The sequence below is a fragment of the Bradysia coprophila genome, unplaced genomic scaffold, assembly GCF_014529535.1.
Source record: "Bradysia coprophila strain Holo2 unplaced genomic scaffold, BU_Bcop_v1 contig_732, whole genome shotgun sequence".
Classification (NCBI taxonomy): Eukaryota; Metazoa; Arthropoda; class Insecta; order Diptera; family Sciaridae; genus Bradysia; species Bradysia coprophila.
In genome coordinates this window covers 4417145-4442879 of record NW_023503972.1, presented here as the reverse complement: position 1 = coordinate 4442879, position 25735 = coordinate 4417145, and the positions used below count along the sequence as shown (strand labels likewise).

The window sequence follows — 25735 nt, the reverse complement described above, 5'->3', positions numbered from 1 at the left end:
AAAACATAACCGCACATACCGAATTTTCCGAACAATATTGTTTTGTTCTTACGATATTTTGTGCAAGAAATTCATCAGAAATGTAAATAAATAGTGAAAATTATGAAATATTGTAAAAATAAGTCGTGTCGTAGAGTTTTCGGTGACCTTTGTCATGTTCTGTTTTTGTTGGCGATTTCGTATCGGATGTTTGTCATTCCAAACCAAAAATGAATCTTTTTTTTTTCGGCTGAAATCTCGATGACAAGGCTTATTTTCACAGTATTTCATAATTTTCACTATTTATTTACATTTCTAATGAATTTCCTGCACATAATATCGTAAAAACAAAACATTATTGTTTGGAAAATTGCGTATGTGCGGTTATGTTTTTTGTTTATCCCCACAGCAAGTGAGTGCGTTTATTCCCTCGCGATGTAGCCTATATAACAAACCCGAACAGCGACAATTTCATCGCAAGGTCGCAGAAATATTATTGATGTTATGGTTCTGTGGATGAAATTTGACAATTCATATAGCCTTGGAACAAACCTATTCAGCTATGAAAGCATGGATGTGGATGACTCAAAAGTTAACTATTTGAATTTGACTAATCACGAAAAGGGACAGCAATAATTAGCAATGAATATAAACTACCCACCACGTATGGTCTAATGTCACGTCGGAGGACATAACGTTTTTAAAAACGGAGAACGCACCCATTTTCATATTATTTTGACAAAAATAATGAGTGCGTTCAAGATAAATCGACAGATTTTGAAGAATCGGCCACACCTGGTACATTTATTGATGATTAGTTGTGGTATTGCTCACTAGCAGATCAATTTTATTGAAACGACTTGTCTGAAGCAAATTTTTGATTTATTTGCGTTAAATTCGATTGCACGAAGCAATCATCTTCATGCCGGAAATTTAACAAAAATCAAGTTATTTCCGCTCTATTGCTGATCAATGGCTATTGTTTATTTTTTATTGTTTACAGACCTCGCACTCAAAAATGGCGTGCCTTATTAAGGAAATAAGGAGGTTTTTAAAAAAAATACAGTGAACGACATCTCAAATGTCTCACTGTCAAATTTTTCTGAGAATTTTATTGTGTCATTGCAAATTCACAATGACATTCTCTGAAAAAAATGACAGTGAGACATTTGAGATGTCGTTCACTGTAAGGAGAAAATAAGGAATTTTTCGGTTGAAATTAAGGAGAAAATAAGGAGCTTGGAAGTAAATTTTTGGGTAAAAATCTTGATGATTTTTTATACGCACACCCCCTGCACGCTTTTTTAGGCTCATAATCAAAAATTACGAAGTTTTTCAAAAATTCCCATACCCATATTCAACGATTTTACACTAATTTAATCCACTTAAATCCACTTAAACGCAATGGGCCACGTTCAGAAACGAAACGTTCATGACATCTGGGTAAACTTTCACGACCAAAGTACATCGTGAGAAATCTAACCTCAAAGTTGAACTTGACAGCGTTAACTCAACGAAACGAATGTTCACTCAGTGAACAATTTTTCGTTCCTGAACGCGGCCTATGAATTACCATGGTTTAATAGTAAAAGTTAATTTGAAATTATTAACCTTAGCTTACCGCTACTTTCTTATACCATGTCAATTGTTTATTTTGTGGACTGTGAATATTTACGTGTAAATATTAATACAAATAATCCACACAACCCACAAAATAAGACTATGGCTCTTTACAACATTCCATTGGTTGTAGGTCGTGTTTTGAACCTCAGGATAAAACTGTACATTTCTCAATATGCTACATTCCTTAATTTTCTTTTAGGTGAAGTAGAGATTTGAGGTCAGAATTATATCAAATTTGTAAACAACACAATAATTTGATCAAATGAATTTAAGTTTATGTAGGTCTTGTTTTTTTGTGTGATCTACCACCAAATAGTTTGTTGGGAAAGTTTCCCTCTTAGTACATTAGTGAAATAATAAAATAATGATTCTTCCCATAGATGACTTGGAACAGGTAGATTCCATTGACCTTTTCAAGCCTCCAACAGGTCGCACACAAGTGGCGTACACCAAAATTTTGAAACTTTGGGACCCCCTCCCCCACTGTGCTCTATTGTCGTTAGATTGTTTCTTAGACTGACTTTTTGTAAAGTCGATGCTTTAACTGACTTAGTATGACCGCGCTTTTTAGCGTGAGACAGAGGCAATTCTTTCCAAACATTCGTCCGTTACCTTCAATTCTACCCTCCCTCCCCTTCTTCAACACCGCTCTTCCCATTGAGTGGGAAGGTAGCAAAATTACTGTAATCCACGTGGATATTTTTCTTCAGTAAAATCGACAACAAGGAACTACATTTCTATGGTTTGTTTACTAGCAGTAGGAGATCGGGTGAAGATTTACGATGACCCTATTGCTCAGTATTCTGCCGCGCAGCGATTTTTTTTTATTATCTGTTATCCAAAAATGTAGTTTTCTCGTCAAAATTATTGAAAAATAAGGAAAAAAAAGGAACTTTTTCAAAAATAAGGAGGAATAAGGTGGTTTTTTCAAAAATAAGGAAAATCAGGAAAATAAGGAGTAGTACGACCCCTGTGTTTATCATGATTCCCTAACCTATACTGATAGAACGATTCTAGAAATAAGTTGGTCACATCCATCTGAGCTTGGAACTAATCTAGGCACCGATTACGAGCCCTGAAAAATAAAACCGAATGCGGTACAACTCTAAGCGTGAGAGAGATAAAACAGGTCAAAAAAAAACCGCGGGCTCATAACCGGTGCCGTTACCCTCCAACTTGAGTTGACTGTAAACTTTACACTTAACACCTGAACGTATCGATCACAGATATAAGTCGCAAAAGTATTAGTTTAATTCATGACAAGACTCGCATCGTATTTGCAATTTTTATAATTTCATGTTTCAAGTTTAAAGTATAAACATTAAGCGCCTGAATATGTTGCAATCGTCCAGGTCTAACAAAATATTGTTTGGAAATCTGACAATGTGTTTCTCGAAATATTTCGTTGATACATTTAGTCTTACAATCTGTATCCCAGAATTATTGTATTACATAATAAAGATTGTTGATGAATGAACGTAAAATAACCAATGGATGTATTCGTTTCCGATATCTCATCGAATTGTTATTTCACATAATAATATCCGATCACTTATCACCCAGATCGTTTACCACTCCATAGGTTTGTTTCGAATACAAATTTTCCATCGTATAGACATATTCCTCATCGTTTATTTGTATGAAAAATCGCGCAGGTTTCAATTAGTCAAATCGCTGTAGGTCGTGTTGTATAAGTTCGGGTTAACAGTTACATAAAGCAAACCTATTTAGAAAATTTCTAGATGAATGTAATATTCCACGACGAATTCTTAAGGCCAGTTCATGGTCGCATATATCGCAAAAATCTATGCGAATATGAACTGGCCTTAAGACATTTTGAAATACTAGAATCGACTTGGATTAGAAATAAAAATTTTGGTATGTGAACGAACCAACTTACTTCCAAAGTGTATAAACACTGTGTTTATATAATTTGCTCACTACAACTTGCCGGGCTGTTTCCAGTATTTCAAAATGTATTTAGAAAATATTCATCCGTTACATGACAGTTAAACAAAAAGGCCGGTGAATCAAAATGAGCTTTTTGGTAGACGAAAAAGTCACAGCCTTGTGCACACCACTTTTAATTGACTTAAAATACACCACTCCATTCACATTTCCAATTTTTACAAAGGAGCATTTCCGCAAATTCCCACAAAAACCTCAAAAGAGGAAGAGGTGACGCTAGTACTGTAAAAGTTAAACTTCCAAAACATTTGATATCAGTTTTGGTGACGCATTCTGCGCCTCAACGTAATCAATTTTGACCAAGAAAATTTTAACAAGAAAATATGTCCACGAGAAGTTTACCGATGAGATTTTACAACCAAAGTTTTACAAAAAAAATGCGTCACAAAGTGGCAGATGATTATTGTCGTATGAGGAGTTTCGTCAGCACCGAGGGGCAAACCACTCAAAAGAGTTGCAAATGAGTTGCAAAGAGTTGCACGCGAAAAAAAAGAGTTTCACGCTCAAAATGAGTTGCAAAAGAGTTGCATTCGAGAATAAAAAAAGAGTTGCAAGCGGAAGAAATAAATAATAAATGTTATTCAAACGATTACTTGAACTACAAATAGTGAACACTGTTCACTGAACTTTTATTAAAGTGTTAAAAGAGCCATAAAAGAGAGAAAATAGAAAGTTATTCAACAAGTCTTGATATGTCAAAATTTGTATGTAAAAGTCCAGTTTACTAGGAATAAATCAGTTCATTTAAGTGAGCTCGATGAGGCATTCTACATTTCTACATTCTCTTTCACCTCTGCAAAATTCTTTGATCAAATCACTGTCGACTTTAAGTGCTCTATTGAGAGTGTTGCTCATGCTTGAAGTGCCTTGAATATATGCCCGTTTCTGACAAAAATAGAACAATCAAGATGAGAAAAATTGAATTTGAATGCCCGCCCATTGATTTTGCATTCCACATCGTTGAAATCAATGGGATTTGCCGATAATTTACCGATAATCGTTGTAAATTTTACCCTTATCGGTTCCATTGAATATTTTTGTCGCTCCTTAGGAACATCGATGTCGGCATTTTACAATATCTCTATTAGGAACGTTTTCCATTTTTTTTTGTTTTTAACAAATGTTGTTGATTTTCTTTACATTTTTTGGATGAAAACTAAATAGCCTCAATACGAACAACGGATAATAGCGGCAGAGTCAAAATGACCCAAAATTATATCGGCTAAATTTGAAGTTTTTGGACAAAATGATGTATGGACGACTTGTTCATTATCAAAAATAAGGGGCACCTTCCATACATCACTTTTCGATTGGACCACGGGAACCACCCGGAACCACCTGGAACCACTTGCAAAAATCAAGCAAAATTTCGACGACTCTGCCGCTATTATCCGTAGAGTGTGTGTTGTTTGTATTGAGGCTATTTAATGAAAACAAGTTAAACACGAGAAGAGTTGCAAATGAGTTGCAAAAAAGTTGCACAGAAAAAGAGTTGCAAAGAGTTGCAAATGAGTTGCAAATCGAGTGGTTTGCCCCTCGGTCAGCACATATATTTTTTTTTTGATTCGGTTCAGTATGGAAAAGTTAAAATGTTTGCCTATATATAGGTTCCTTAGTCTCCCGTTGGTTGTTCTTTTTTCTTTTTTAGGAAAGTCGACTAGCATCAAAAACCTCCGCTATCGCTTCGGTTTATGATTGGCGATCTGCGTGACCTCTTCAAAGTGCAAAACGGAGTGCTCTTTTTTAAACGAAGTGAGTGCGATTCCAGCGTAACTTATATTTTGCGGAATACGTGAAACGTATTCATTTCAAAGTTAAGCCGATTAAACCGTTGTGTGGGTGTATTTGATTTTGTGATTCCCCGATACAATAAAAAGTTGAATCACAAAACGTTATTTTTTGTTCGACTTAAGTAATAACTGTAGAACCCTAGCAGATCGTACTGAGGCCCGTACACATTTTTTTGATGTATTTATCACAAATTGACAGACCAGCCTTTTTACAACGGTTTTATTTGAACGTTTCACTATATGCTTTCCATCAACCTACGTCGAGCAAAAGTGACAATACATTTGTTTGCTACACTGTCAGTATTACAGGAAAAATATACGTGAAGGCAGTTTATCTTCCATTGTACATTTGTACAATAAACACATTGTAACCCATGCTAAAATAGAAATTGTTTATCTTACCAAACATAAAACATCATTTCACTTTCAACAGTAGAACTGAGTGTTCAGTATCTTACTAATTTTGGTATCGTTTCGATTTACTATTATATTTTGACTAAAACTTTTGTATTTTGTATTTCTGTATATTAAAATGACGGTGTTGATCTCGGTGTTCACATTTTCAATTACTGTTCTTGCTGCTATTATTTTAATGAAAATTGTTCGATGGTATTTTTCTCGCACTCGACAGATGCGTCTGTTGCAAGACCTTAACATACCTGGTCCACGGCCGCATTTCATTTTCGGTCATATGAAAGAATACAATTCAACCCCGAATGTAATATGGGACTCGGAAATGATCGACAAGTAAGTTAAGTAGTTATTTATGCAACAAGTTGGGAAATGGGTTTATTTTCGTCACTAAATGTAATGTTGCGAAGCGAGTTTGATATCGTGTCATAAAACCCCCTCATTTCGCAATGTGTTGTATACAACGTTTTCTGCAACCAGCTACGAAAGTGAATTTTGGAAATGTAAACTTACAAACACATTTTTTAAAGATAAAATTCGTAAATTTTTCAATTACTTTAAGTGCAGTGGATGTTTTGCTTTGTAGCCTATTTTGGCGTAAAAATATAGATTGTGGAAATAGCTCTCGTCACTATCGCAAAAATCAGCGATGGCCCTTCGAGTCGGTCTAACGAAATTTGCAAAGGGTCCATTGCTCTTAATAGAAGCCCGGCTATAGAAAAATTTAGTATCGTACAATTTTGGTGATTTTTGTTTAGTAATTTAGTTAGTGAATCTGTGCAATGAATTCGGTTCGGTTGAGTTGAAATTCTTAAAACGATGCTGGTGATATTTAATTGGCTGCATATTAGTGATAAGATGAATTAACTTGTGTCATAATTAGTACTTTGTACGTTGCATAAATAACTATTTCTTCATTAGCAAAAATATGAAAAAGGCATCACTCTCTCTTGCAAACAAACTACTTTTATTAAGGGGGTGAAAGAATCAAGTAGCCTTTGGAATTTACATGTAAATTACAGCGTAGTCAGTAAGAATGTAGAATATGGTTTGTAGAATACAAAGAAATAAGGGTGAAGAGAGCTGAGAGTTTGGTTGCTAGAGAGAGTATTGAAAAAGGTCAATGGGACAAAGTGTTTATCGTGCCCGCACGTTAGTAAGCGGGCGTTACGCAAGTCCACTACCAAAAATGTTTTAACAAAATTTTTTTGAGGACGGCGTCACAAGTGGCAGATGTTGAGGAAAATATTGTTAGAAAAATGGTTAAAGAATGTACTGAAAGAATTTACACGTAAGAAAGTCGAATCATCTGCCACTTGTGACGCAAATTTTTTTTTGTAAAACTTTCTTTCAAAATTTTTTTGGGTGAATTTTTTGTGGATAAGACTTTTGCGTACAGCGCACAATGCGTCACCAGTGCGATATCAGTTATTTTGTAAGTAAGATAAAGGACTTGCGTCACATTTAACCTTTAAGGGTTTTTTGACTGATGTTTATATACTTTGAATGGGACAGAGTGGGACCACGGGGCAGAAAACTAAAGGGCATCTGTGACAAAATTTGGGAAAAAGTAAAGTGATCAAAAATTTTGTAGAGATACCTCGGGTGTAAATTTCTTCTGAGAGTTGAGTCACTTCTATTTCCATAATTCTGGAGCTTTTGTTGTCTAACTAATTATCCAATTGACGCACATTCAAACCTAATTGATAAGCATGAAATTAAAAAGCCTCTTTCGATGTACTACCCCTTGGAACCATCAGAGAGATATCAATTTCAATGCTAAAATATTTTATTAAATTTTCAGATACGGGCCCATTTGCGGCTATTACATTGGTGCTAAGCCAGTAATACTCATCGCAGACCCTAACCTCGCGAATCAAATCAGAAACTTCGAAGAAAGGCCAAGACGTGTTCCCGGTGGTATTAATCCTGATCCGATGCGGGCGAAAATGTTGGGAAATCTTTCAGTTGAAAAGTGGAAACGGCTGAGAGCAATCCTGAGCAAGAGTTTCAGTTCTAACATGATCAAAAGCTTCACACCAACCGTAGCTAGATGTGTTGAACAAGAATTGATGGATGCGATTCGAGCGCAGCACAGCGCCGAGGTCAACATTTATCCGTTGCTGCAGAAATTTACGTTCGAATTGATTTCACAAACTGGATTCGGAGTTCATGCAAATTTTAGTGGTAATGGCAATTTGAGAGCGGCTGTTGATGAGGAATTCTCTAAAAATGCTTCAAATTCATGGCTGACGCAACTCTTCCTTTGCTTTCCTGACATGACAATTTTACAACGCATTAGGATATGGCATCAATGGATGAAAATCAAATTAGGGACATCAAAGTCAACCGAATTACGTAATTTTTGCGAGTCGGTACAACAGGAGCGACGTAGCAGCGAAAGTCGTAGTCGTGATATTTTACAAGTTATGTTGGACTCAGAAATACAGGACGATGAAGAGAAAGTTCTCGCAAATTCCATTTTATTTTACGAAGCAGCTTACGAAACTCTCAGTGCTGGCTTAGCGTTCACATTACATCTTTTGACTAATAACGAGCAGGCACAACGAATGGTTCGTGATGAAATTCGATGTCATTTGCAGGAAAACGAGGGGCGAATTTGTGCTGACAGCATTTCTAATTTGAAGTATTTGGACCTCGTCATCAAAGAGAGCCTCAGAATGTATCCACCGCAGACCACATTTATAAGCCGGTAAGAATGCTTGTCTTGTTCCCATACGTTCAATTTCGAAATCAACTCTTACAGATCAGGCGAACGTGATTTCGATTATAAATCTGAAGACGGACACATTTATACCATCCCCAAAGGAGTGCACCTTCAAATCGGTCTGTACCAAATGCACCACTCATCAAAATTCTGGGACAACCCGGAAATCTTTAGGCCGGAACGTCATTTGGACGAACAAAAACACCCTGACTACGATGTCGTGTTTCAACCGTTCGGAAAAGGAAAACGACGCTGCATTGGCTACAGTTACGCTAAGTTCGTGATGCCATTCGTGTTGGCTACAATTTTGTCCCAATACAGCTTTTCCCGATCGCCTAAGACAGAGGAGACGATCGAAGTGCTGTTCAAAACAGCAACGATGACACCAAAAAATGGATGCTTTGCTGAGATCAATTTCGATCCGATTGCATTTTAAGTTCGTTTTGTGAAATAAAACTCTTACCTCAACTTCCTGAATGTCCTTCAAACGGCATAACGGTAGCAATAGCCTTCGCTTTTATTCTAAAATTCTATTGAAATCAGAACCGTTACAATGAAAATAATGTACGCTGCATTCGAATTCACTAGGAACTTTGGGTCCATGTTTTTTTTTGCACAAACTTCAATGGTTCCATTCTTCAGCATTTATTATTAAAAAATTACTAAATTTTGGCTACAACAATTTCAATTTAAATATCACTTCCCAGGGCACACCATTAGGCTAGTAATGTTTGAACAGGTTTGCAACAAAAGCAACAACTACATTTCTACATATGCTGAAGATTTTGCACTAATTTGGCCATCAAGGTTGGATTATACCGCTGCAGTTTTAGCTAAAAAAAAATTAAAATGATAACGCAGTCAGAGGATAACATTATGAGCAGAGCAGACAGTACACACCCATACATGCGTTCTTGCACTCAATGTCATCGCAAATTTCACATAAATTAGTTTTGAAACTTTGGTAGAACTTCGTTGCTTTTTTGGCTAAAAACAAAAATTGGAACGATAAACGTGTCGAAATGATATGAGGGATTCTTTTGAAGAACAGCATTTTCCAATGGTCTTTTTTTATGGGTTTATGTGCGAGAAAGTCCAAAATTCTCTTTGTTATAGTTTCGTTAAGCATCAAAGAACAAAGACAATTTTGGTTGAAGCACGTTTTCGATGCCTCGTGTGTGTTGAGCAAATAGGATCTCATTGGGTTTATAATTCATGCACACAATCACAACAATTGATAAAAAAAATTGACTATTTCAGTGAACTTCCTGCGATTCCACTGGATTACTATTTTCCCTGATCACTAATCTGCCGTAATTTCGATAATGCTTAGTTTCCTCTTACCAAAATAGTACTCCGTGTGAGAGACAAAATTGAATTTTTTCAATTTTTTCTTTGTTTATTTGACAGCTCGCTCTCTCACGGAGTACTTTCTGTTGAGTGGAATGAACACTTAAGAAACAATTTTCAGTGGAAATAACAAAAGATTTTCCAATAATTCTTTTGTTATTTCATTGGAAATTGTTTTTCTTTCGAATTACGGCAGTAATGGTCTCAGAGCAATGACACTAAACATGCGTGAGAATGTGTTTGTTTTCCGGAACGAAGTCGAAAAAAACCTCGAGAAAAACGAAACATTCAAATGTTACTACAATCGACATTCTCTCGACTAACCAATACATCTCGAATTTTGTAATTTCCTTTCTACGACCAACGAGTTAGCAACTAGAAAGAGTTACATTAGTTATTTGTGTATCTGTTTTGGACGTTTGATTTTAGGCAATTTCGCGAGTTGCCGAAAGAAGTGAGGGCTACATGCGAAAGTGCCTAAAATCGAACGTCCAAAACAGATACTCAAAAAAATTTTCATGTAAGGGGTCGAAAACTCGCGAAATTGCCTAAAAACAATCGTCCAAAACAGATACACAAATAACTATTTATATGATGCCTACTGGGGACGAAAATTCAAAAATGTTAACTTAAGGGCTGAAAGTGACAGAAAAATGTAAGTCAAAGGGGCGAACATATCTGTCACTTTCGGTCCGTGATTTTAAATTTCTTTCTTTCGTCCCGCAGTAGGAAGCATATTTTTTTAATCTTTCCTTTGCACGGAATGCAAATCACGGAATCTCGAGTTTATACACGTCGTCACGTCATGCATGTTTGTACCGTTGCCAGTATAATACCGGTATAGATCCGGAAAAATATTTTTTATATTTTCCCATTGAAACACTTAGGCGGACCTAGCTCAGGAAAGACCGACCCAAACATGCTTATCTTTGATCTTAAACCCATAATTATGATTGCCTTTCTCGGGGAAAAAAGTAATTAAAAATCGCTTGAGATTTACTCAAGTTATGCTCTCTAAGGAGAAGTGGAAGGTTTTTCAAAAAAATCCCTCTATGCAAGCTTTTCATGTAACTTACAAGTGTCGTAGTAATCATAAATTATAATCGGAGATGGCTTTTGATTGGCGACTTTACTCGTTCTATATCCGTCGATGACAAAGCAAAGTGCTTCCGATCTCAATTTGTCAATGTATACAACGACAATGGTGTCTCCATTTCTAGTTTCAACTTTCTTCACTCCACTAGACGACTGCAGTAACGGAATCTTTTCTAAATCGGCGACGACACCACTCGGTAATGAAACTTCCATTACGGCCATGTTCGATTGAGTTACACCACCGGACGGAACGAAACTGGTGCAAACGGTTAGGTGCAAATGGTCTGAATTTGAGGTTTTATTCACTTGTGGATCCAGCACAAATCGTGGCCATTCACTGGTTTCATTCAGATTATATTTGTAGGACAGCTGGCACAGAGCGGAGCCGCTTCCTGTGGCCTTAACATTAATGGATCGTACACTGGATGGAATCTGAAGGCAGATACATTGAAGAGAGATTCGATAACGGTTACATAGAACTGTACCATTTACCTCTATCGTCTGCAGCACCAAGGCGTTGTGCTTGTTTATGTTGATTGCTGATTCGCTGTCGCTATTGTATGAGACATCAATCACAACATTATCGCTTTGACCAAGTGCTATTTTTTCGGCATATTTAGCCAGAGCTGTAATGCCGACAACAGTGTCCTGAGTCGATTGGAAGCCACCATTTTCATTTTGCTGACTCAACAGCCACTTCATAATGGGGAGACCTTCCGTAATTTGATTATTGTGGATAAATGTTAGCAAGGCATAGGCAGTAATTTCAACGTTAACTGAATTTTTCTGCAAAAGCCATGGATTTTCGGTTTCTTCTTGCGGTACGGCCTTTTCCCAATGTTTAAAGTCACCTGCAAAAATCGCTGACTTCAGTAAACATATGCGATCTCTATGTCACAATTTACCGTTTGTCTTAGCGCTAGCATCTAATTTCTGCAGTAATGCAGTGCGAGTTTGATCTTTGGCCAGTTGAGTGGCATATGAAGCTACTGCCAGCGAATAAGCATCATCTACACCTTCCAAGTTCTTAATAATGTATTCTAGAGCTCTACTGATAGTGTCACGATAAGTGGCGATCCTAGTCTGATCCTCTAAAAATGCAGTAACTACAAAGGCAGTGAGTGCTACACCCTCGCTAGAACCTCCTTGCATATCCTCATGAATAACTCGACCCACTTCCGGGAAACTTCCATTCGGAGCCTACATTAAAAGAAAAACGTCTCCGCACTTTAGTGAATGTCCTGGCTGGAATACCAATTACAAACCTGTTTGTCTTGTAACCAATTCAAAGCTTCGCCGATAATGTTGTCCTCAACCATCATGTGATTTCTGGCTTGTAGGAACGATCGCACTACAAACGCTGTCAACCATGTACTTCCACTATCATCCGATTTACCAAACGCACTGAAGGACCCATCGCTATGTTTGTAAGTCAGTTCCCTCTGGTATCCGATTTCCATGAAATTTAGCGCTTTACTTTTGATAGACTCAGTCAGTTGACCGGTATGCTTCAAGTAGTTGATAGCCACAATGCACGGAACGAAATTTAACATGTTTTGTTCACCGCACCCGCTGGGCATTTGAATGAGTTTGTCGAGATTTTTAATCGAATTACCCATAAGGTCACCTGGAGAGTGTAAGTCAGTCAGTTCCTTTTGCGTTGAGAGGTGTAGCTTAATTCTGACTAAAATTCTTACCGACTCCAGATACGGTGATTCGGGTTGAGTCTGGCACAGCGTTACTTGGTATCTCAATGGTGAATTTATCATTGAACTCTGATCTGTCTCTCAAATCAATGAAAAATGCATCGGTTTTGCGTTGTGGCACACCCTCAGGTACAACCAGAAGAGTTCTTTCAACTGCATCACCAGCTAGCGATGATGTGGCCGTGACTTTGATTTTAATTGGTCCAGCTTTTGTGGGCGTAATAAGAAATGATACTGGTGCACCGCGATTCGATTTGATGAAAATGGTTTTATCACGAAATTGTTCAATTTCTAGTTTAAAAAAAAAAGGAATTAGAAATCATCTCATACCAGGACATCTCAACAAAAATAAAACTTCGGAGAAAATAACCCCGGAATTCGGAATGTAAGAATGAAAAATAGGTCTGTGCTGTGTTTACGAGCCAAAAAAAAGTTCGTCCGTCTGCCGGCGCTCTCACTTGAGTAAAACGCTGATTTTGATTTTTTTTTTTCGTTTGGTTCGAAAGGAGCGGTAATTGGAAGATGGGCGTTTTAGGATGTTTCGAAGATATCTTCGTCCATTTGAACTCGACACTTGTCAATGGCACGTCAAATCAAAGGTATTAACAATACCAATCCGTTTTTTTTTAGAGAAATCGGGTGACCGTCTTGTGAATTAGAGCCCTTCATGTGAACTAGGTACATGGCGCCAAACGTTTCTTGCGAATAGATTGAGCAAATTTGAACGGATTTCTGCCTTTTTTACTTTATTGAATCTGGGGAAAAAAGCTAGGCTCCTTGGAGTGAGGGTCCGGCAGCTCGGCCGTACATTGAAGGTGGTGTTTTTTAGTCAGAGTTTCTTTGTCCGAAGATATTTTGTCCTAGGTGTAAATTTTTACTCGGTGTTTCCACTTCGTTGGACGGGTCCGAGTAAACGAATTCCTGTTCTGAATTTTCCAATGTAACCGAAGCGGAAACAGTTTCATCCATGTAGTTGAACACAACGATTTGTATAGCAACAGCTTCCCCCCTTTTTATTGAATATGGGAGGTTCAAGGAAACGAAGAACGGTTGGAACACTTTCAGGGTCCTTGGTGATTTTGTCAGACCGAGTCCGAACACATCGCTTATGGTGAATCCAGTGATTATCCATGATGTTATTGTGTCGGGAACTCTTTTCTGAATTGATTTGGTTCCGGTGCTACACGGCGTGTAAAATTTGGAAATTAATTTCGGTTGGTTTTATGAGTTCAGAGTGTAGTGATTGGTATTATCGTGCAAACTGAAATGAAAGTGTTTACATGCTATAAGCATTGGAAAGCGTCGTTTTCATGTTTTGAGCCTTTCTTTCTGCCAAAGGACCTAGCAGGGTGATACAGTAGTATGCGAATATTTCCATCCTTTTTTTCATAATGTCATTGCAAAATTGTAATCTATCCAAAGGGAAGTACTCCGGACACCTGGCTCTCAACAGAATTTTCCTATCGGCATTCGCATCAGCTGGGTTTCCAGGTAAGCTGGAGCCGCCTGGACTTTCTCGCCGTGACGGAAAACGACCCGACGGACTTACTTATTACCCTTGGAGTCATGGCAAATCATTGGTGTGGGACGTTACAGTGGTTGATACGGTTGCCCCAAGCTATTTGAGATGGAGTTCGGCACGTAGTGGATCGGTAGCGGACAATGCAGAACGTGATAAGCACAACAACTACACTGACCTCAAAAATCAATATATCTTCACACCGCTGGCTTTCGAATCCTTCGGCTCTGTTGGTCCAGAAACTTCAATTTTAGTTTCCATTCAACGAAGAAATGCCACCTGTATTCGGGACACGTTTGGAATTGACGATAATTGTGATATTATTATGTGATATAGTCGTATGATCTTTTAGTTTTATTGTAATGTGCAAATATTGTGAATAAAATTCTGTTGAATAATAAAAAAAAAAAAAAAATTGCAAAATTACCATTAAGGCTGCTAATGGTATTATTGGTATCAAAAAACTATTCTATTTGACGTGGTAAAACCTCTATTAACTTGCTAGGTGCTCATTATAGAACTTAGACTAGTAGACTGGTATTTCGTACACTTTACTCAAGATTAAGGGTTTACTTTTCGTGGGTTCTGTTTGTTTCCATTGTTTTATTCGTGCAACACCCACACGTTTTGCCACGAGGGATTACAAACCTCACTCGCGGCAAAATAAAAATCTCGAAACAAGGACGTAATGTACTATATCTTACATGAAGTGTCATCATTGTCATCCGCACGAATGAAATAGCAAGCAACGAGACAGTATGAAACATATTTTCATGCTTGGTGCACTAGTTATATGGCGTACTCATTCAATTATACATGCTTAAGATGCGTAATGGGAACACACACCTATCCGTGGCATTATAGTCCCAAATAAATGTTTCTGGAAATTCCGTCCGAATAACCAGTGATTCTTGAGGAGATTTAGTCAAATCGCTTTCCAATAAACTAGTGTCGTGAGCATTCGCGGATGTCATGACACTACCAGTAAGTGGCTCGGTTTCAGAATATGTCCTTCTCAGACCACCAGCGCCAAATCTAAGTTGGAAGTGCCCTGAAGCAGAATTTATTTAAAGTTAAACTGGTTTTTGAAATTTAAATTATTTTCATAATTTCGGTTACTGCCACAACCAAGTAGAATCTGTCGCATTTAACTTTTATGGCTCCGTATTTTTATTTCAATTTCGTGGCAATAGAATCTCGAACACCAATCTAATAACATCAAATCACCAGAGTAATTCAACTTCTCTAGCTAGAAATGTGGGTCCAAAACATGACTGATATAGAACGTACGATTTTTTACAGCCTAATGTAAATACAGGCCTCCCACTAAATTTTGCCCTGTCCGAAATTCGGACATTTCGGACAATTTGTATAAAATTTCGGACATTTCCAGAAAAAATTTCGGGCAAATGTTTTCAAGTTTTCACTAAAGAATCGCAATAGGAATAGTCTGTGAGACATTTAAAATCATTCCCTCACCAAATTTCAACGTTTTATATCAGCGGAATTTGGTGACAAATTCTAAGCTCAAAAATTTGTTTGGAGTATATTTTGACGTGACATGAATTGATCATTAACTGGTATATAGGACTTGAAAAATGTTTTACTAAAAGTATTGTTAAATTTGAGGGTTAACTGAAACCTGGCTGAAAATATTTTAAAAAGAAAGAAAAAGTTTTAGAACGGCTTTCTTCAAATAAAACTAGTTGAACTTCCATGCAACATCCTTTTTTACCGCAGACGATTTCAATTCCAAAAATTTTGTACTAATGCTTAGAAATGTATTTTACTTTACTAGTGAGGGAATGTAGCCTTTCTCTCAGGGGCCGTTCATAAATTACGTAACGCAAAAATCAACATTTTTCAGACCCCCCCCCCCGGGTCTGTAACGCTAAAAGGGTCAAGTTTGACCCAATTTTGTTAGAACCGTAACGCTTGCCTCATACCCCCCCCCTCCCCCCTCTAGCGTTACGTAATTTATGAACGGCCCCTCACTAGTGAAAACCCTTTCCCTCGCTCGTAAAGTAAAACGCCATACTATACACTGGTTTAGTAATGTACTATTGTTCGCACTTCAAATTTATGCTAGATGCCTAATATGTCGACCTTCAAAACATCAGTCGTATTTTTACTTTTCGAAGCTCGATACGCCACAGGCAGGCAAATTTTCTATTTAGTTCCAAGTAACTTAAAAAATTCGACAATATCGATAGTTCCCTTACTGAATAAAAAATCTTTAAAAATTTGACAATATGGGATGCAGAGTTTTTTGAATTTGACTGCCTTCAGAAGTTAAAGTTATCCTGAAGAAACCAGGAGCGCGTGTCTATCTCATCGATTATTAAAATATCTATGTGAAGGCTCGGATTGTGACGAGTGAAATGAAAGTAGTTTAAGTTAAGGGCGGCTCGCCGGTTCGCTGATGGTAAATTTTAAAATGTGTAAAATCGTCTATCAGCGGACGCCTGAGTTTCTACGGTGAACGAAAAAAAACTTGCTGGAGACGATAGAGCGTGAAAAACTATGGAACAAATCCGTTGTTGGCGGAAAAAAAAATTTTGATAGCGGAGATCGCCGTAGAATATGGGTTTGAAAATGCAGACCTCCGCCAATTGCAATAGTTTTGTATGACCAGTTACCTCAGATCAAATTTTTAACACTGAGGCAATAGAGGAAGGATCAGTCTAATGCCTGAAACTACGATTTTTTCTTGAAACTAGAGTTTTCAGTCTTAAAAATTGTAACTCAACAGACCGTTATTGGCGGAATCTGCCCTTAACAAATTCAGTAACGATTTAATCAAATTAAAATCGTTTTTAGTAAAACACTTATTTAATTAGCGAATGAGTGTTGTTGACTGATGGACGAATCTTAATTCAAATAATTCAAAGGGTTGTTTATATCTATGTTGATATAAATTTTAAGACAAAGAATTGGTACACGGAAGTTATAATTGAGAAATGTATAAAGCGCGCCACAGGCGATTTTTTTTTGTAGAGTCTTTTATAAGTTTCAATATTTAAATTCGGTAAGATCTTAAAGAAAATTTCGGACATTTCGGACCATTTCGGACAAATGTGTAAAAGTTCGGACATTTCGGACGCCTGTGTAAATACGATATCACTAACGCTAAATGGCTGAATGTATGAATGGTGGACTGTCATCTAACTGCTGATCGAAACAGTAATTCATTAACGACAAACTTTTGTCTTCAGCACATTTCGCATTGTCTTAAAATGTCAAACTTACACTTGCTGCTAAATTTTCTCAATTTAAATGAATGATTGGCGTGCATTCATCGACCTCGGCTACGCCTCGGATCAACAAAAGTAATTAAATTTTCGTTTGGACCAATATCTGCTGAGCAATTAGCAGCTGTGAGCATTCGCGACACTTACTGTGATAATGATGGTCCTAATTTTTTCAAGTGATATTTTTCTTTCTTCAAGATTGTTGCTCTAAATTATTGAATTGTTGAAGTATTATATTTTATAAATAAAAATCAAATAAAAAAAAAAAAAAAAAAAAAAAAATTAGCACTTGAGGTGTAAGCGTAAGTGCGGTTTTATATTTTGCAAAAAAAAAAAACGAATCGTACATAGAATAACCGAAATTAGCTTAGAAACTATGCTAAGAAATCACATCTTGCCAACCCGCAAAATCCACTGCCACATATGATATAAATATAAATATTGTTTGAGATTTCGTGAATGCAATACTCTCTCTAGCAAACAAACCCCGTTTTGACGCTGTCAAAATACCATCTACAAACATGGAATTTTGAAAACCGGCACATTTTCTGTTTCTGTGTTTTACCTACTTGAGTTTCTGATTTCTTCATATAAAAATGCATACAACATTTACAAAAAACCAGTAAACCACGAAACAGAAAATGTGTCGGTTTTCACAATTCCGCGAGTGTATTTTTTTGTTTGTAGATTGACTGATGTGATTCACTGTTGACTAACTTGTAATTTTACAAGTAAAATGCAAAGGCTACGTTGCATTTTTACCACCTTATTGTAAGTAGGTTGCCGGAGAGGGTATTAGTACATGTCATGAACACTTTTTGTACATGACCAACGCACTGTCTAGCACCGAAACTGACTTTGACGTCACTCAAATAGAGGACTGAAACGATGACAGTGCGTTGACATGACCCGCCCACATTGACTATAGTAGCAGGCGGGGTGTAACAGACGGTGCCGTTACTTTATATGTTTCAATCTAACACTAAATTGATTGTGTTTGTGGGTATTTGAAGAACGGTTAAAACTTGAAGTTTCTGAATAATTTTTAGTTTAAAAAATGTAATGTTTTTAGCCGTGGTGCGCTAATTTTGAGACAATTAATTTTCATGGAAAGTAGCGCACGATATAGCGCAAAATTAGTGCAGCCCAACACTGTTTTTAGTCAAGCATAAATCTAGATGTTTGGTACTCACAGCGTCGTGGATCAAATGCATTGGATAATAACACGACTTTCTAAAGAAAAAAAAAACATGTTGCTATTAAAACTCCATCGTAACCATATATTAACAAGAATTACATCGAAGTCTTGCCATCCACTACTCCTTTGCCCGAATCTTCCTCTGCGGATTCCTCCACTGGACTGTCGATATTCGTCCAATTCATGCAGAACTTCAGATCTCGACAAATCGTTACCTGAAATCGATTTACAAACAGTATTTATTTGGAAATTTTGCGGTATCTGCTACCATTGCAGTTCTTCTTCTCACCATCTTTCAGAAGAATAACACTTTGATCGACACCAAGCAGACCGACAAACGATCCAGGCTTCGTAGATACCGTAATATCAATGGTTTGTCCGGGCTTAGCCTGAGCGACTGATGTGTCAACATTTACCTTCAAAATTTTGTCCTCTAAGTCAGTTTAAATCGATGAGACAAAATCACAGCGCTGCTCCTAGAAGCAGTCTTGTGACCGAATAGAACTTACGAAATTGTGAAGTTCTTCGCCGAATTCAATGTCAATTGAGTCAGATATTATATGCGCATTTTTCATGTAGTAAACGATCAATTGAGCCTTTGGAACCATTTCAAATGACGCCAAGAAGGTGAACACAAAGTAATTGGTCTTTGGAACCTGTTAGAGATCAATATATGAGATGAGTTTCGTCGCTAAAGGATCTGTGAATTATACCGGCTCCGTTCGAGTCACGATAATGTCGCCACGTCCTAATATTTGATACGTAAAGTAGTCCAATGGTTCGGTTGAAGTAACTTCAACAGAAACTTCGTGATCAATGCGAGGACTGAAACACATAGATGATAATACACAGGCTTTCACATCAGTCCTATTGTGTGATATATATGCTGACATTTATATGATTTACTCACTTTGATGTTTGAACTCTAGCTTGGATATACTGTCCTGTATCAGATTCAGATTTCCGATAGTAGCCCAAGTGTTTAAAACAATCTAAATATTCGACCTGTGGATGCGTTGTGATAAGATGAGCATTTCTCTTTTACATAATTTTTTTTTACGTTGAGGTGAAATCCGGATTCTAGAGAGGAATAATTGATATAAACCATTCCATGCGAATCTAGGGTGTATCCATCCGTAGTGGGAACCGATTCATACCCATCGAAGTTGCGGTTTATTAGTACATTGTTGACTGCATCCACAACTGGGGATCCGTCGTGGTAAGCAATTTTAACCTATAGAAAGATGAATTTCTCAACAACAACTTCATTACAGTGAATCGTCAATTTACTGACATTCCTGCTGTTACGAAAGTCTGTACGAAGAACCTTTCTTATAAAAGAAAATTTAGCAAAAACCACTGACGCGACGGCGTTTATGATGAAATCTTAGGAATGAACCTGATAGAATTTTGGGAACTAAGAAGCCTCACAAACCTTTCCAATTCCTTAAATTCGACAACTGGGAATACAACTGGGGGAAACTGGATTTTTGGGATCCAAGACACTACCACCAGAAGAAGTCCAGAAGCAAAATCATAAACACATAATAGGCTAAAAGCATAAACGTTGTGCCCTCTATAATTTCGTAAAGATATGAGAAAAACCTTGACCAGCCCCAAAATGGCGCTTTTTCCACCATGTCTCCGAATCCACTCGACCGATTTTTTCCATTTTCATCTGGGATCTCACAATTGTCAGTACATTTGAGGGAGAAAAGTTATTTTCGTAATACACGCTAAAAAGATTTTTTTTTAGCGAATTAGATGTTTCCAGCACGAGACGTCTGTGAAATTTAAACATACATTTGCCTCAGCTCAATACTCTCTCTAGCAAACAAACTTTCAGCTCTCTGTGTCAAATTCACCCCTTACTTCTTTGTATTCTACAAACACTATTCTACATTTTGACTGACTATGCTGTAATTTACATGTAAATTCCAAACGCTACTTGACACTTTCACCACCTTAATAAAAGTAGTTTGTTTGCTGGAGAGAGTATTGCTCAGCTGCTTCTCGGTCACTCATGAATTTGGGTATTGCCGATCATGTCATCAATCCTGGCGATTTCGAATCTCCAGTGATTACAGTGGAAATAGTAGATTACGTTGGATGCTGCGAAAGTAATTCATTACACAAGGACACAATTTTGTGATACGAGCGAACTCACGAGTGTGTTTTTGAGCAACAAGCTTCGTAACAGTTAATTTTGACAAGTGTATAGTTTGTATATCCGAGCCGAAGGCGTTTAATAGTCAATTTACGCATGGGACAGGCAATAAATATATTTTCTATTCAACCCGTTTGACTGGCAACGAGAATTACGAAACCTAATCACTAGAGTCGTTTTAACTTACCGTGATTTTCGATGGCAGTCCTGGTTTATAAGATTTTTGTGTTTCTACTGTGGTAATGGTGAACTTATATTTGTGTATTGTTATTAGCGCTTTACCGGTCTGAGTGTTCCCTGCCAACATACACAATTCGGTATTATAAGAGAAGTTCCTTCCAGCAAGACATATTATTGGTATTACTAACCAGTTAAATCTTCTGTTACCGCAGCTTCAATGTGAAATTTACTGTCATAATCGTCGGTTGCCTTCAAATCGTCCGTGATATCGAATTCAACATAGCCTTTGCCATCAACCGGAATCGTTCGGCTACACAAAATACCTGTCGTCCGTGGTTGGTAGCTATAATTCGTGACAGTGACAACAGCCTGTCCTTTGACTGGTTGTCCGTACGTGTATCTTTTGCGAGTGAAATTGTAATTACAACATTATCGCCAAAACACGGCGGATCAATTTTACTTAGCTCTGACTGTTATGCGTATTTGGCCGTCTTTATAGGTTACGTCTTTATCTGTATCAATAATCACTTGATATTTGGGCAGAACATACTGAGCAATTTCAAAAGATTTCTTCTTCGTTTCACGGTTTACCTCCACATCTTTATAATTGATCGGAAATTGAAATTCAAAATTTTGGTCCCTTGAAAATGAAAATAAGATCTTACTAATGTGCCATTTGCCCAAATTGGGATAGTCGGATAGTTGAAGTTCCCCAGTGAATACACCTTTTGTTGTCGTTGCATTTAGCCACTGCTTAATTCGATTGTTGGAGCTGTCCTAATGTTTTTCAAATCCGTTTCATTACAAAATTCAAATTCATCTTTTTGCCATTTCAACTCACGCTAATGAACACCAACATGTCGCCTCTGATCACGCTAGGTTTCAGATTGAGATCCAGTACTAAGACTCGGAAATTTACCTGATCACCAGGCTTGTACATGGCTTTATCAGTTTGTATCAGAACGGTTTGAACTTTTTCGTGTAAACGAATACTCGATTTTTCTGAGAATGTAATTCCACTCAGACCTTCGGCAACAATTGAATAATCACCTTTCAGCAGGTCACCAGTCTGTGGTACACCATTGAAATGTTAAGTTGAGAATAAAATTGAATTGCATTTAACCTACGCTGAACTGAACCATTTCAGTGGTGAATGGTGGAATAGTAACTTCTTTCGAATCTCTGAAGCCCCTATTATTTTTCACGGTCAATCGTATTGTACTGGGCTCAATTGCGTCGTGTACTGAGGCTGAGACATGGTACTCAGAATTGGCTCGAATATTTTTTGCTGCGACGATGGTGTAATGACTATGAACGACAATTAAAACGGAAATAGAGTTTTGTGGCTTTGTGACAACTCTGGCCATATGGAAATATAGGCCAATTCATAATGTTACAAAGTCGAATGCAAATCTAAAAGATCTTGTACTTCGTACGGGTTGGATTTTTTTTTTGCATCTGAAAAGCACACACGCAATGGGAAGATAGTTCAACTTTTTTAGTCTCCGAAAAAAGTAGAACTATTGTAACGTCGATTCAAAAGCTTTTTCTTTCTTCAATTCGATGGTTTTTGAATGTAACTGAAGAAAGAACCGATTTTCACAACTTTCGTTTTTAGCTTTCGGAATTATCAAGTTGCTGGTTTCCAAAGTTCCACTAATCTTCATGATCCATCATCTTTCCAGTTCTAGAACTTTTGGATTTTGAAAAAAACAATGGGGCTCACTTACGAACTTTTGAAATTATTGAGGTGATAGTAGGTTGGTTATCAAAGTTTTATCACCCATCATGGTCCACCATCTTCCCTGTTCTAGTATTATAGGATTCTCAAGAAATTATGAAGGTTTTTTGGTTTCCTTCTGAATTTTTGGGATTTCTGATGGTTGAGGTGTGGAGGTGGTCACCACTTCTAAGATCACATTTTATGCAAATTTTACGTCTCGGACGCACCACGGCTACGGACGCATTAGGATCACGTACGCAATAGAGACTTGTTTGTATTAGGCTATCGTCGCTGCGTCTGTTACGTACTGATCTCGTTTTTTGACGCTTCGCCATAGCTTCTCTCGGAACACAAATTGACATATTGAAGCAAATCACAGCTCCGCTATATGCAAACACATTATTCTCTTGGGTCGAAGTCGTTCTGTAATCGTGTTCCACACAATGTTATTTTGGAATGATAAATGAAGTGAGAATTGTTTTTATAACAGATGACATAATGCAATATTAGGTCTTTCTACGTCAATATTTCTTAAAAACGTAGAGATAAAAACGAAAGAAAAAACATTTTTATTAAATTTTAGGCACGTTATCTTTTCAGAAAGTTTTTTTTTGCAGAGTGTGGCTGCACAGTCTAATTCCACACAGAAAACGACATTAAAACATTGGATCAGTACAAGATAAGTATAATTAAGATTTAAAGTAAGAAATGATTGTTGCTACTGTTTCAAATTATAGCAGTTTTAAACGATTAAACAATGGGCTACAAGAAGACCGTAACAAATAAAATAGCGGACAAAGATTAAAATCAGTGAGGGGTCGTTAGGGTCGCATTATAAAAAAAAATTCGTGATGTCATTGATAAATTTGGACATTCCTATTTGGAGGTAATTTCCCAATATGAGGGTAGACTGTCAAGTTTTAAGTTGCACTTCAAACAGAAATTTCTTAAGAAGTAAAAAATGCGATGCCTCAGTTTAGTGTAAGCCATCAAATATCCAAAAATTGTTTTAACAAAGTAACGAACCCTTCACCGTAACTGCACTTAGCAAAACAAGCTGATAGCACTAGTATAAACCATTTTTGCAACATATTTTGTTGCTTCACACAAACACTTGTTGCTTATAATATTGATCACTTAACTCAACAACGATCACCACTCGAATAAATTGTTAAACGGAGCAACCCAAAATATATAGAGATCCAAGTGCTCAGACATCTGATGGATGACGATTTCTGGACTTGTGGTTCTTAGTAGTATTAGTAGAAACTGTTTTTAACTCTACAACTTTAGGTATCGTTCAGGTCTACCCAGTGTAAGCTTATATAATAAGAGGAAGCGAGCAAAAATAGTTTCTTATTAGCGAATGCTAGTCATAGCTGGTTTTAAAAAGTAAAAACTAATGCAAAAAAATCGATTTATGAAATGTTAAAGCATTCACTCAACGACACTTCACGAATATTAGTCTGCGAAAATTTTCGACACCATACGATAAATATGGCACTGCTAGCCCGGGTCATCGTGCACTTTGTTCATTACCGTGCGTTAGAATAACATATCGCAAGTCCAATTGCACCAAAAATTTTTAATATTTTTTTTTTCGTAGAAGCAAAACTGCAAAACCTTAAAGGGTGAAAGTGACACAAATCCTTGTGGCTTTACTTAGAAAATAATAAGTTTTTTTATCGGTTTGAAGTATTATAATTTCGAAACCCTCCTGATATCGTTGGGGTGACGATTACGTACAGCTTGTTCTCCTTTAGAAAACACAATTTTATGTTTATCAGAGATTTAAAAGTCGTCGATGTATATACGTTAGCATGGGTATTTCACTTAAAAGATTCCAAAACAATTTTTGGGAGAGCGCGATATATGATATTGTGGCTCAAAATTTGAAATCCCTAACTGACACTTTATTGACTGGGAATATTTGCTGATTTAAGTAATCGATGTATTATGTTGTTAAGTTAGGGATGACGTGAATTTCTTCCTGCGCTTGTTAAGACAACTTAATCCATGAGTTCCATCTTCACTCACAATTTCACCGCATACGAGGTCACACGGACTTTTTTTAATTTTTTGAATTTTAACACTTCTGCAGTCGAAAGTTGCTAAAAGACTTCGGTTGGTCGGTCGGTCACTCACTACTTTCAAGTGCACATCTTTCGTGACAAATAAAGTGCAACGTATCCTAACCAGTTTGAGGAAAAACCATCGCTTCTGTTCCTCTCGTTATAGGTAGGCGTATCCGCGACTTTTAATTCGCATAAATTCGATTTTGCGTCCATCCAACGAAATCTAGACAGTGCGTTGGTCCATCTTTTATGTGAGTTCTTTGTTAAGAAAACCAGTCTAATGGAACCAATAGCCAATATCAGTAATAATCAACTTCACAATTATATTTCAATTATTGGACGTTTGTCTATTATTACAATTTTGGCCAATTTTATGGTAAAATGTTCCATCGAAATTTAAATCAGCCAATTAAATTCAATCAATCAAAATGATATATCAACAACAAGGCAAACCTCAGTTAAGTATGTCTAGATTTTTGAACATCAAATACAATTTTACCAAAATTATAAATCAAAGTTAATTCTGTAATTCCTCGCTTCATCACTACAGTGCGAAATTAAAACCATCGTTTTAAGAGCATCAATTTATCGACCTAATTTTCAATATATCAACCACAGGGCATCGAATTGACATAGTGTCTACTACAGCCCCAAATTTTAGGTTTCTGTGGACTTCGTTTTTGAATATTAAATACGCGTAAAAATTAATCCAAATCATCAATAGAATAGAAACTCGGCCATCTGTTGTGGGATAGCAAAAATATTTTGTGAAACACAAGCAAGTCATGAACTTATGTGCTACACCGCGCGTCTGAATGGCATTACCTCCACACTAAATTTACCTTGCCCATATCTGGGAAGTTTATATGCATTGGAAAGTTTCACAGGTATCTGAGAAATGTGTATGAAAACTTCAAGTTACGTAACAGGTGTTTGACAGGGTCATACCCGATTTCATTCAAATCTGGTTTT

The 25735-nt window shown here is 37.0% G+C and overlaps 2 protein-coding genes across 2 annotated transcripts; one reads left to right on the top strand and one right to left on the bottom strand.

Moving 5' to 3' along the window:
- Window positions 1-5778: 5778 nt before the first annotated feature.
- On the top strand, window positions 5779-8988 carry LOC119084267 (cytochrome P450 3A8-like). The gene is made up of 3 exons (XM_037194185.1): window positions 5779-6107; window positions 7576-8484; window positions 8539-8988. The coding sequence occupies exons 1-3, from the start codon at window positions 5893-5895 to the stop codon at window positions 8933-8935; spliced, it is 1521 nt and encodes a 506-aa protein (XP_037050080.1). The 5' UTR covers window positions 5779-5892; the 3' UTR covers window positions 8936-8988.
- Window positions 8989-9134: 146 nt separating this feature from the next.
- LOC119084250 (CD109 antigen-like) lies at window positions 9135-23877 on the bottom strand. The gene is made up of 23 exons (XM_037194152.1): window positions 23715-23877; window positions 22093-22273; window positions 21807-22034; window positions 21631-21742; window positions 21426-21564; window positions 21154-21365; window positions 20973-21082; window positions 19679-19852; window positions 19529-19623; window positions 19332-19443; window positions 19128-19274; window positions 18908-19034; window positions 18718-18833; window positions 18614-18653; window positions 15016-15220; window positions 13529-13830; window positions 12642-12941; window positions 12210-12571; window positions 11850-12144; window positions 11437-11795; window positions 10926-11376; window positions 9400-9486; window positions 9135-9332 (listed from the first exon to the last, which is right to left on the bottom strand). Exons 1-23 carry the CDS (start codon window positions 23777-23779, stop codon window positions 9313-9315), a joined length of 4239 nt encoding a protein of 1412 aa, XP_037050047.1. The 5' UTR covers window positions 23780-23877; the 3' UTR covers window positions 9135-9312.
- Window positions 23878-25735: the final 1858 nt, after the last annotated feature.

What these genes read in the sequence shown, in the direction of transcription:
- LOC119084267 (XM_037194185.1), top strand. Translation starts at nt 5,893, where the DNA reads ATGACGGTGTTGATCTCGGTGTTCACATTTTCAATTACTGTTCTTGCT. An exon ending in GACTCGGAAATGATCGACAA is followed by an intron (nt 6,108 to 7,575) that starts GTAAGTTAAGTA and finishes TTAAATTTTCAG; the next exon opens with ATACGGGCCCATTTGCGGCT. An exon ending in CAGACCACATTTATAAGCCG is followed by an intron (nt 8,485 to 8,538) that starts GTAAGAATGCTT and finishes CAACTCTTACAG; the next exon opens with ATCAGGCGAACGTGATTTCG.
- LOC119084250 (XM_037194152.1), bottom strand. Translation starts at nt 23,779, where the DNA reads ATGTTGCAAAAATGGTTTATACTAGTGCTATCAGCTTGTTTTGCTAAG. An exon ending in CGCATAACAGTCAGAGCTAA is followed by an intron (nt 21,366 to 21,425) that starts GTAAAATTGATC and finishes CACTCGCAAAAG; the next exon opens with ATACACGTACGGACAACCAG. An exon ending in AATCACCGTATCTGGAGTCG is followed by an intron (nt 12,572 to 12,641) that starts GTAAGAATTTTA and finishes TACACTCTCCAG; the next exon opens with GTGACCTTATGGGTAATTCG.